General features: G+C 36.9%; 1 protein-coding gene across 2 annotated transcripts; it reads left to right on the forward strand.

Moving 5' to 3' along the window:
- The first annotated feature begins 740 nt into the window (after positions 1-740).
- On the forward strand, positions 741-10,173 carry scamp3 (secretory carrier membrane protein 3). Of its 2 annotated transcripts, XM_084130046.1 has the most exons (10): positions 751-970; positions 1,133-1,212; positions 2,402-2,485; positions 2,739-2,846; positions 3,968-4,088; positions 5,106-5,234; positions 7,866-8,034; positions 8,123-8,224; positions 8,371-8,503; positions 8,933-10,173. In XM_084130046.1, exons 2-10 carry the CDS (start codon positions 1,159-1,161, stop codon positions 9,080-9,082), a joined length of 1,050 nt encoding a protein of 349 aa, XP_083986172.1. In that variant the 5' UTR covers positions 751-970; positions 1,133-1,158; the 3' UTR covers positions 9,083-10,173. The 2 variants fall into 2 exon arrangements, with proteins under 2 accessions (XP_083986171.1, XP_083986172.1); XM_084130045.1 differs by having other exon boundaries at positions 741-1,212.
- The last annotated feature ends 179 nt before the right edge of the window (positions 10,174-10,352 follow it).

Here is a 10,352-nt window from a genome sequence, read left to right on the forward strand (position 1 = left end):
ACTCAATTTTCGAATCAACAGTGACGCCCAGTGGTTGAAACGGGAACCAGAAACACATGAGATAGATAGATAGATAGATAGATAGATAGATAGATAGATAGATAGATAGATAGATAGATAGATAGATAGATAGATAGATAGATAGATAGATAGAATTTTACTTTGTTAAGCGAATCACGCCCCTTTGCTACACTCCGCAGACATGCATTTTCCCCAAAGATTCTCCCTCATCATGTGACATAATTACCTTTTCTTATTAGGCTTGTTCAACTTGAACCAGCGCTGCACAGACCGATCAGTGTATGACATCAAAGTTCCGCGAGAGTGATTAGAGAGCAGACGGTATGCTTTTGAATCGCTCTCGCGGTACTTTGATGTCATAAACCGATCGGTCTGTGCAGCCCCGGTTCAAGTTGAACAAGCCAATTGGCTTTTAGCCGTCATGTCACGCAGCTACTTCCTGCCTCTCTTCTGCCGTGTTGCCATGTCCGCTTATTATAAGCGACTTTTCCCACTGATACTGATTTTTTATATATATATAAATATATATATATAAAAAGGGCCGTAACGACTGGTTTATTTCCAGTAGTTATGTGAAATATTTTAATTAACTTTTTTTATTTTATTTTTTATTTAAGGGGTTTTCAAAAATACATTATTTAGCAGTTAGGGATCGCTTATTTTGCTTTGTTTTTCAGATTGAACGGCTTATTTCTCTTGCGCAACCTGGCAACGTCCCTGTCATGTGATAGACACATTTCCTGTACACTAGCGCTAATACACCAGTGATGCCAGAGTGAAATTGAAACAAATCGTGTCGCTCTCGCTCGTAAAATCCAACAAAAGAAAATAAGTAAATAAATAAAAATACCAAAGAAGACGACCATAAACCACTTAAAAGAAGGGCGAGATATGTTATTGATTTGAAACGGACACCTGACGTCTCTTTGTAATGTCTGTTGGTTAGCTGGTCAGTGTTAACCGTGATTTGTTTTGATTAAATTGCGTTATAATAATCAGTTGTTTACTAAACTATATTTACTTCTTCCTGTAACTATCCGTTACACAACACTGTTCTGGTCTGTAATTGGTCATCACGGTTAAGTTTAGCCTATTTTTACATCTTGGCCAGATTGAATTTGCCAAATCAGCACCAGGATGTCAAAATACACCACTTTTCCTGATTCAGCCGATGATCATAATCCATTTCAGGTAATATATTGTTCAGGTTTTTGGAAGTGTACATTAGAAAACTGATGGTGTTTTTGTTCTCATTCGGGGCCTTTATTTCTGTGGTACTGTATGTCTTGTGATGCTGTCGTGAGACTTAACGGTCATCAGACCAATCATATTAGATTACATGATAATGTTATTGTATGGTTGATCCTTCCACTGGTCCACGATTTGTATCGTTGCATTCTGGTCTTTTTGACCTGCTAGTTGTGGGGAACTTGTTGCTTTAAGTATAGATAAATTAAGGGTACGTTTACACGACAATGATGACTAAAACGCTGTATTATGTTGCCAGGCCAGTAGTTGGCGATGCCACTTTATATATATATATATATATATATATATATATATATATATATATATAAATTGACATGAAAGACATAACATAAAATATTTACAGCTATAAGAAGACATCCAAAAAGATAACAACTAAAAAGATTTAATTTACAATACAAGAGAAAATAGAAAAGAAGAAGAGAAAATATACCAATAAGTAGTATTTATGGAAAGAAGGCAGCATATAAAGTTAAATTTCCAAGTAACTTCATCTTTAAATTTTTTTTTTTCAATACATTGGAGAGACTCGATATGCAAATGAAAAACATCCATAAAGACCTTCAAACGTTTATGAATATGAAATTACCCAAATACAAATATAAATAATACATGTTTAGTCTATGAATAGGTACAGTTTATGTAGTAGAAGGAAATCCAAGGCGCACTTCTTTAGAAAATTATAAAAAGCCTTTATTGGACTGGCTATTTCATGATAGAAAATTTAAAAGACATTGGGGAAAAAACAACCCACGCGTAGCGGCACAAACAGCCTTCTTCAGGGTACAGTTTATATTTGTATCTAAATTTAAGCATATGTCCTTTAGGTCAAAAGGTTTTAAGATCAAGAGAAACTTTGGCAGTTATTGCTGATTGGTTACTTGCAGTTTATCAGAAGGATTTCATGTCTTTTTGTGTTTTGAAGGTCAGTTCCCTAGCAGGTGAAGTGATATCTGTGCAAGATTGTGAGCTTGCAGTGCCAGTTCCTAGGCCACCTCGAGCTTGTTTTAAAAATTGTACATTTTTGTGGTATCTGCCCAAATATCTAATCACTATCTAGTATCTACCACCTTCTCTAAATGAATTGAAAGGTTTGTTTTTTCTGTGTTTGCAGGATCCATCAGTGACGCAGCACAGCAGCAACACTGGCTATGCCACGCTGGACCTCTACAACCCATTTGACAACAACACAACTGCGGTAAATATGTCCGTCCTGACAGGTGGTGAGCAGGCTGTGCTACATAGCTAACATAGCCTTTAATTATTAATACAGCACATGATGGGAGTACAAATGATTAAAAAACAGCGTTTCACTTCAACTTCGGTTACCTGCAAGAGAAAATTCTCAAGTGTCAGAACCTTTTGACTGCATTATCATGATAGTTTATTTTAGTTAGATTTTTATTAAGCTGATATTAATTGTTTTGCATTTTTTGTTTTGGGTAATGAAGCCTCCACCTCCCTATGAAGCCACATCTCCTGCTGCACCTCCTGCCCAAACGCCTCCCAGCAGGACCACACCCACTGAGCCCAGGAATTATGGATCCAATGGAACACAGGTGCCGATTCCTTTTAAAATAGTCTGTTACTCGCTACTCAACACAGAATTTCAACTAAATTAGCCATATTTGTTCACAAAGGTGCATACACTGGATTTACTATGATTGCTTGAAATGTGACGGTATAAAATTTTTATATCATGATAATAGAGTGGTGCAGGGATGATGTCAGAACCCGTAAGACTAATTCGCCACTTGTTCCCTTGAGATTTTCCTATTGGTTTTTATAATGTTTTTAGTTTATTTTAAATTACGGTCTGTGGTAAACATAACATGACGATACTTGAACATTTTGCTCTACAACGTAAATTAAACACCTATATCCAAATTTTTTTTTTAAACGTATCTTTCTTATAAGTAACTAGATAAGAATGTCTGGGATGTGTGCAGTTTTCATTGTAGAGCAAAACGTTCAAGCATCGTCAAGTTATGTTTGCCGCAGAACTCTGATAGGAAAATCTTGGCGGAACCAGTGGCGAATTAGTCTTTCGTGTTTTGACATCATTCCTGCAGTACTCTATTGCTGAAGCTTTTAACACTGTGGTTTTTACCAGTTGATTGAAAATTATTAAATCGAAATAATTTGTAATAAGGAATTATTTAAAAGTGCACGATCATCGTTGTGATAGATCTTATCGCATATCAGCACATTTACTAGTAAATACATTTACTCCATCACCTTCAACACATGGTTGCCCGCTCGTCAAGCCAGTGTATGCTTCTTATTTCACGTATGAAGCAATATTTTAGTTCCATTATGTTAGAGCTAGATCTGTTTTTACTATGATGCAATTCTAAAGTGGTTATTGAGCAATCAAGCTGTATATTGCATAATGGTTGTGTAATTTGATCTTTAAATTATTTAATTCCATTTTTGGACTTTTTTCACAACATATAATATGATTAAATTAATTTGCATGAATGATTTTAAGACTGCTGACTGTTATAGTGGGAATTTTGTGGGAATAGCTAGATAATACATTTTTTTAAAATAATTTTTAAGAAATTACTACTTTTATTCAACAACTTATTTCTGTCACAGGTAGTGACAGAAAACACTTATGCATTTCATAACTTAATCTCTCTCTCTCTCTCTCTCTCTCTCTCTCTCTCTCTCTCAGTCTGCAGTAAATGCCACCACAGCAGATCTGTTGAGGAAGCAGGAGGAACTAGAAAGAAAAGCAAAGGAGCTGGAGAGAAGAGAGAGAGAGCTGGATGCCCATGCACTTGGATCTGGAGCCTGTGAGTGAAGGATGAATGGAAAATATCTTAGTTCATGCATTTGTCAGGGGAATTCAATTTAAATGAAACATCTTGAACCAACAGTGAAATTACTCCCTTTCCATCGACTCTTCAATTTTGCCGCTGGCATCACATGTATAAAAGGTTTTGGTGGCAATTTGCGATTAGTTTTGCCATTCATAACCTGTTGAATAAAATATTAATGCTAAAAAAGGAATCATAACACCTAAGCAAACACATAGGAATGACCTGACAACGATCCACAACATCCTAGCATAGTGGTTTTACATGTGCAACCACCAGTTTCTTTTCAGAAAATGTACTTATCTAGATGCATTATGAAAGAGTTTTGAATAAAAGTAATTCAGCTACCAAATAGAGTGAACTACAGTCAGCTCCATTTGCATATTTTAACATATTGAAATCCACATTTAAATGAACAATTTCTCACAATTTGGCAGATTTTTACCCACAATCAATGGCGAAAATGGGACAAGCAATCAGTGTGTGGGGTTTTTTTTCTTCTTTTTTTTTTTTTTAAAGAATGAGAGGCTTGAGCAGTCAAGATGAGCAGAACAGGCAAAGCGAAGCATTTCAATAATACTAAAACTCTGATTTCATTACTGCTTTTTTCACTACAGGTAGTCACCGCATTTACACCTCTCTTGAATCCCAAAGGGAGCTGAAGCAATAAGTATAGGAAAAGTGTTTAATGTAAAAATAACAAGACATATGGATGGGCATAAAGCCAGTGTATTTTAAGAACTGAAGTGATTATTTAGATGGACTTCTGAAATTGTTAGTGAGGGTTATGATGAAGGTGCAGAGATGGATGAGACCTGAATGAGTGGGGAACGAAACGGTTAAAAAGATGACAGTGATGGATGGATGGTATTTTCAAAGGAGTGAGATTTAGACCTCGGCATTAATGAACAGGACATTAATGGAGTGATGCTAGCTAGCGGATGTGATTGATGAATGGGGAAATGAATCTCTTTCTGTGTTCCTCTCCATCAGCTCGTCTGAATAATTGGCCCCCATTGCCATCCTTCTGCCCGGTGAAACCGTGTTTCTATCAGGACATTAATCTGGAGATCAGCCAAAGGTTTCAGCGCACTGTCACCACCTTGTACTACTACTGGATGTGTAAGTTTGCTCGGTTTAGTTTGTCTTGTCTTTCGAAGTGTGCGGATGGTTCTGGTTTGGGTCATCATCCTTAGTAAATAATTCAGTTATGAATTTATCCTTTGTTTTTTCTTCTGTTAAACTGAAATTGTGCGTGCCCAAGGTAGTGTTGGGCAGGCTGATAATTCGACTGGTATTTGGCCATTTTCTGGTTTTAAAATATTCTTTAGTACACATTAGCTGAGTATTTTCTCCTTATAACGGCAGTGAATCAAAGACATTCTCAAAAACGCGGTTTGAAATCACTGGTGTTTCTGACGTCACAAACTACCTTGTAACCAATCATGTTAACGTTTGATCGCAAATGAGTGGATCTCTGAACTGGTGTGAGTGGGTGGGGGTGGGGCTAATTTGCATATTCATAGAACCCTGTATACTAAGGCCCTGTTTACACGAGAACGCTCGCGGGTGAAAACGTAAAAATATTTTATCAGATGTGCCTTTCGTTTAGACGGCGACGGCGTTTTCGGGGCTTAAAAACGCCAAAAAGTGAAACCACCCTCCAAAGTGGAAATCTTAAAAACGCTCCACCGTCGCGTTTCCATCTAAACCAGGGGTGGGCAAACTACGGCCCGCGGGCCACATACGGCCCGTTAGGCTGTTTAATCCGGCCCGTCGAGTATTTAAAAAATTGTCTTGAGATCGCATACATTTAGCCTTTTTCTTGCAATACTTTGCGTAGGCTAATATATATATTGCGTTGCATATATTTGACAATCGGAATATCAGATATTGCATGCCATAGCTGTAAAAAAGGAAAATATGACATAAAAGCAGATCATAATTCATTCAGCGCTGTTGTGGCTGCGGTGTGTCACTCACGTAACAAGCAATGACGCGTCACCATGGAAACCAAACAGACAGCGACTTAAGCGCATAGACTTGTTGCACGTTAATGTTTTTTCCTTTTTTGGAAACTCACAGAGAAAAAAAAAATGTTTGGTAACCGCTTGCACACCTGTTTAGTTTTTCCTTTGATTTGTCTGCTATTTAGTTTCTTTGCTCCTCTGGATTTGTGGATGTATCCTGACTGACTGATTCCGTTTACCGACCTTTATCGCCCGGCTTTCGGCTACGCTCCCCTGTGTGCCATGTACAGAACCCTTTTTTTTTTCATTAAATGTTCTGATCTGACTTTGCTTTTTATGTTTTATTTTATTATTCTTAAAATAAATTTGTATATTCATTTATTCCGTTTTTTTCCACAAATGTATGACTTTTGGAAGTGCAAATTGATTGCCATATGCAGTTTTAATAGTTGAATTAACGTAACCTTCTGTCATTTTTACTCTTCTAAGTGTGCACTTTCTAATTTACTGTTAGGACCATTAAATAATAATAAGGATAAACAATATTTAAAAAGTATAGGCTATAATTATCTAACATATGACTAATTAAAAATTAACCTCAAACATTTTTGGCGTATAAATGGCACGAGAAATTCGTGGTATAGATACACACTTTCATGAGATCGTGTTTCATAATCTGCTACTGGGCCGGCCCTCTGTCAAATTTTAAAACCCAGTGTGGCCCTTGAGCCAAAAAGTTTGCCCACCCCTGATCTAAACGGTAAAAACGCAAAAGTCTGCTAGACAGTGAAGGCACCGATCAGTGCTTCACATTGCCACCTAGCCGCCTGGAGTGCATACTACATTGAATTTCACACACTTTTGCGTCACCGTACGCACGCAGATTTCCACCCCATGACGCTCGTCTAAAAGCAGAATAAAATGTGATCACTTTTGCGTTTTCTCTTCAGATCGTTTCCGTGTAAACTTAGCCTAAATGAGGCCAGGGTGTAGAGTTACATTCAAGCTATTTTAAGGCATGACGGATTTTTTTTCAAGGATAAAACGTTTAAATATGTAATTTTGATGATCAAGGATGAGTTTTAAGGAATAAAATGATTGAATACAGGGGGACTTTAACATTTAAAGAGATTTTGTAAGAAACATTTTACTTGAAACATATTTTACTGTTTGTAATGTTACTAGGCTACAGTTTTATTTATGAATTTCATTCCTAGAAAATTTTCCCCTGGGAAAATGTTTACAATTTCTGTTTATATAATTGTTGTTGTAATGTGAGGTTTTACTTGCATATTGTGTTATTGTATCATTACTTTTGCCATGAATATAGCTTTTAATGCTATATTCATTACTGCAAAAAAAAAAAAAAATCTGTTATTTGACTGAATTTCATTGTTTTTGATAATATGCCCTATTTTATTTTATGATTTGTACTTGATAACATTTTTGGAAGCTATTTTTAAAGGTGCTATGTGTAAATAAAGTTTATTATTAATATTAGTACAATGCTGATATGGCAAACAGACAAAAAAATAAATGCATGCATGCATATCCTCATACTGTTCCAGATCTCTATGATTTCTGAAGTCATATGGGTGATACAATTTTCAATTTTGGTTGAACTATGCCTGTAGTTTCAGCAATTTTTAACTATTCATTAAATAGTGTTATGTATCACATGCCAGCAGTTGCTCTTTAGTCACCCCTAGTATAGGAATACTGGTCAACCGCTACTCCAGTGTGTTACTTTACTTACTTTGTACTTATCTTTCTCTTCTTTTAGTCACAGCATGCACTTTGCTCTTTAACCTCATCGCCTGTTTGGCTATGTTCTGTGGCCAACCCAGTAATGTTTCGGCACCGGTTGGCTTTGGTTTTGCCATCCTTTGGTTTCTCCTCTTCACCCCCTGCTCCTTCGTCTGTTGGTACAGGCCTGTGTACAAAGCCTTCAGGTACGGACACAGATTCAGCGTTTAAATTGATGTCTCATCCAAACATCATGGATCAGTCATTGTGCACTTCTGTTCTCTTTCTCAACAGGAGTGACAGTTCCTTCAACTTCTTTGCCTTTTTCTTTGTCTTCTTCGCCCAACTGGTGCTTTATGTTATCATGGCTATCGGTATCCCTGGCTGGGGCTTCAGGTGAGCGTGACGAAGCAGCCACATTTCAAAACAAAATTTGCTAACCTGCTTATTGACTTTTCAGTTAATTGTGTTATTCCATTCTTAAATTTGGCCAATGGCTTGTTACTCTTTAAACGTCTCTCTTTCTCTCCCGTTTGTTTCAGTGGGTGGATCGTGAGTTTAGCCGCTCTTAGTGACAACAGCAACAATAATGGCAAGGCAGTGGGTGCGATCATGCTGATCAGTTCTGTGCTCTTCACCGCTCAGGCGGCCATGGGAGTCATTTTGCTCAAGAGGGTAAATCACATCTCCACTAACTGCAGCAAATGGACCTTTACACATCCATTGGCAGTCAATTTAGGGATATAATCCTAAATATAAATTGAAAACCATACTAAATATTCAAATTCATCCTATGGTGAAGCTGTCTATTCCTCTTCGGCAGCTTTTCCACAGTTATTCCAGGGTTTAATGACAAAAATAGTGTTTAATGATTTCTGAAGGATCATGTGACACTGAAGACTGGAGTAATGATGCTGAAAATTCAGCTTTTGCCTTCACAGGAATAAATTACATTTTGAAATTAAAATAGAAAAAACATATCTTGCAGTATTACTGTTTTTACTGTAATTTTGATTAAAATAAATGCAGCCTTTGTGAGCATAAGAGACCAATGCAAAATTATTGATCTGTTTAATGAAGATTTCTTGCATATTCTTCCATCAGGTTCATTCTATGTACAGGCAGACTGAAGCGAGCTTTGAGAAGGCCCAGGCCGAGTTTGCTACCGGTGTGCTTTCCAATCAGGCAGTGCGCCAGGCAGCCACCAATGCCACCGTTTCTGCCGCACAGGGCGCCTTCACTGCACCTCGGTAGAGACCTGGATGAAGAAAGAGATAAGGTCGATGAACCTGATTGGTTACGCTGCTCTGTGACAAAGTGACTTATTCTAGCACCCATAGACATGGCTGAATTGCAAACCAACACAGTTACCCTAGACCCCTCTTGCATGCATGTCATAATGATAGTAATGCTACATTGGATTTCTTTTCTCTTAGTCGGTCTTGCTGAGCATCAGCCCATTAGTTTAGACATGCAAAAAGGATCTAGGTGTTGATGTGAAATTATGGTTGATATAAATGCTCTCTATGAGGATCTACAGTATGATCAACTAATACAATTGTCTTATTTCCATATATTATGCTAGAAAAGTCACTATAATAATTTGTAAAGACCACAAAAATACCTAAGGCCCCAGGTTTTGGCTTACAATTCTTGCATATTTACAGTACATCTCTAAAGCTTGCAAAGTGTAAGGTACAGCAGCCTTGCAGATTCACGAAAGATGTGCCACATTCTGCCTTTGCTTTTTCCTTGACTTCTTCCTTTCTGTGTAAATAGATGTACATGTCCAGGAAAGGGATCATTTCATTGCTCTAGAATTGAGGTTACTTATAAACCTGTGAAGTTTACCTTGCCAAAAGTTTTTTTTTTAAACGAATCTGAGGATTCTCACATCTTATTTTAGAGATTTATTATTCACTTTATTAGTCTGTTGGTGGATGGATTTCTTGCTTTGACCATTATTTATGAAAAAAGCATGTTTTGATGCAGCTTATACTACTGTATGTACCTCTTTGCATTGATACACAACTAATGCTTTATTGTCATGGGTTAAGGCAGGTGATTTGTGCTTTGGAATACAGAATCGAACTTGATACCTTGACATAAAACTTAAATGTTCTTATCAAAATGTGGTAGCAGAGATTGGTGTGGTTATCTGTGGCCAAAATTGTTGTGTTGCTTTTGTGATTTGTAACTTCCTCTTTTTTGTAATTTCACTCTAACGTTTTGTCTAACACAATTGTATATGCCTAAATGAAAGTATTGGTTTTTACTGTTATTGTGTTGCTGCTGCTGTATGTCACTGTGTTATGTTTTAGTAAAGTTCATGAATATGCATCTTATACTATTTGGATTTGGATTTTACTGTCTGGTTACCAACATTCTTTAAAATATATTATTTTGTGTGAAGAAAGAAACTCATACAGGTTTGAAACAACTTGAGGGTGAGTAAGTAATGACAAAGTTTTCAGTTTTGGGTGAACTATACCTTTAAGGTTTACTATTCGGAAACTTGATTGGC

The sequence above is a fragment of the Abramis brama genome (assembly GCF_963993115.1).
Source record: "Abramis brama genome assembly, chromosome: 12".
Classification (NCBI taxonomy): Eukaryota; Metazoa; Chordata; class Actinopteri; order Cypriniformes; family Leuciscidae; genus Abramis; species Abramis brama.

Bases quoted from the DNA above. Each gene is read 5' to 3' on its own strand.
- scamp3 (XM_084130045.1), top strand. From the start codon at position 1,159: ATGTCAAAATACACCACTTTTCCTGATTCAGCCGATGATCATAATCCA. The intron at 5,235-7,865 runs GTAAGTTTGCTC...CTCTTCTTTTAG, and splicing joins CTTGTACTACTACTGGATGT to TCACAGCATGCACTTTGCTC. The intron at 8,504-8,932 runs GTAAATCACATC...TTCTTCCATCAG, and splicing joins GAGTCATTTTGCTCAAGAGG to GTTCATTCTATGTACAGGCA.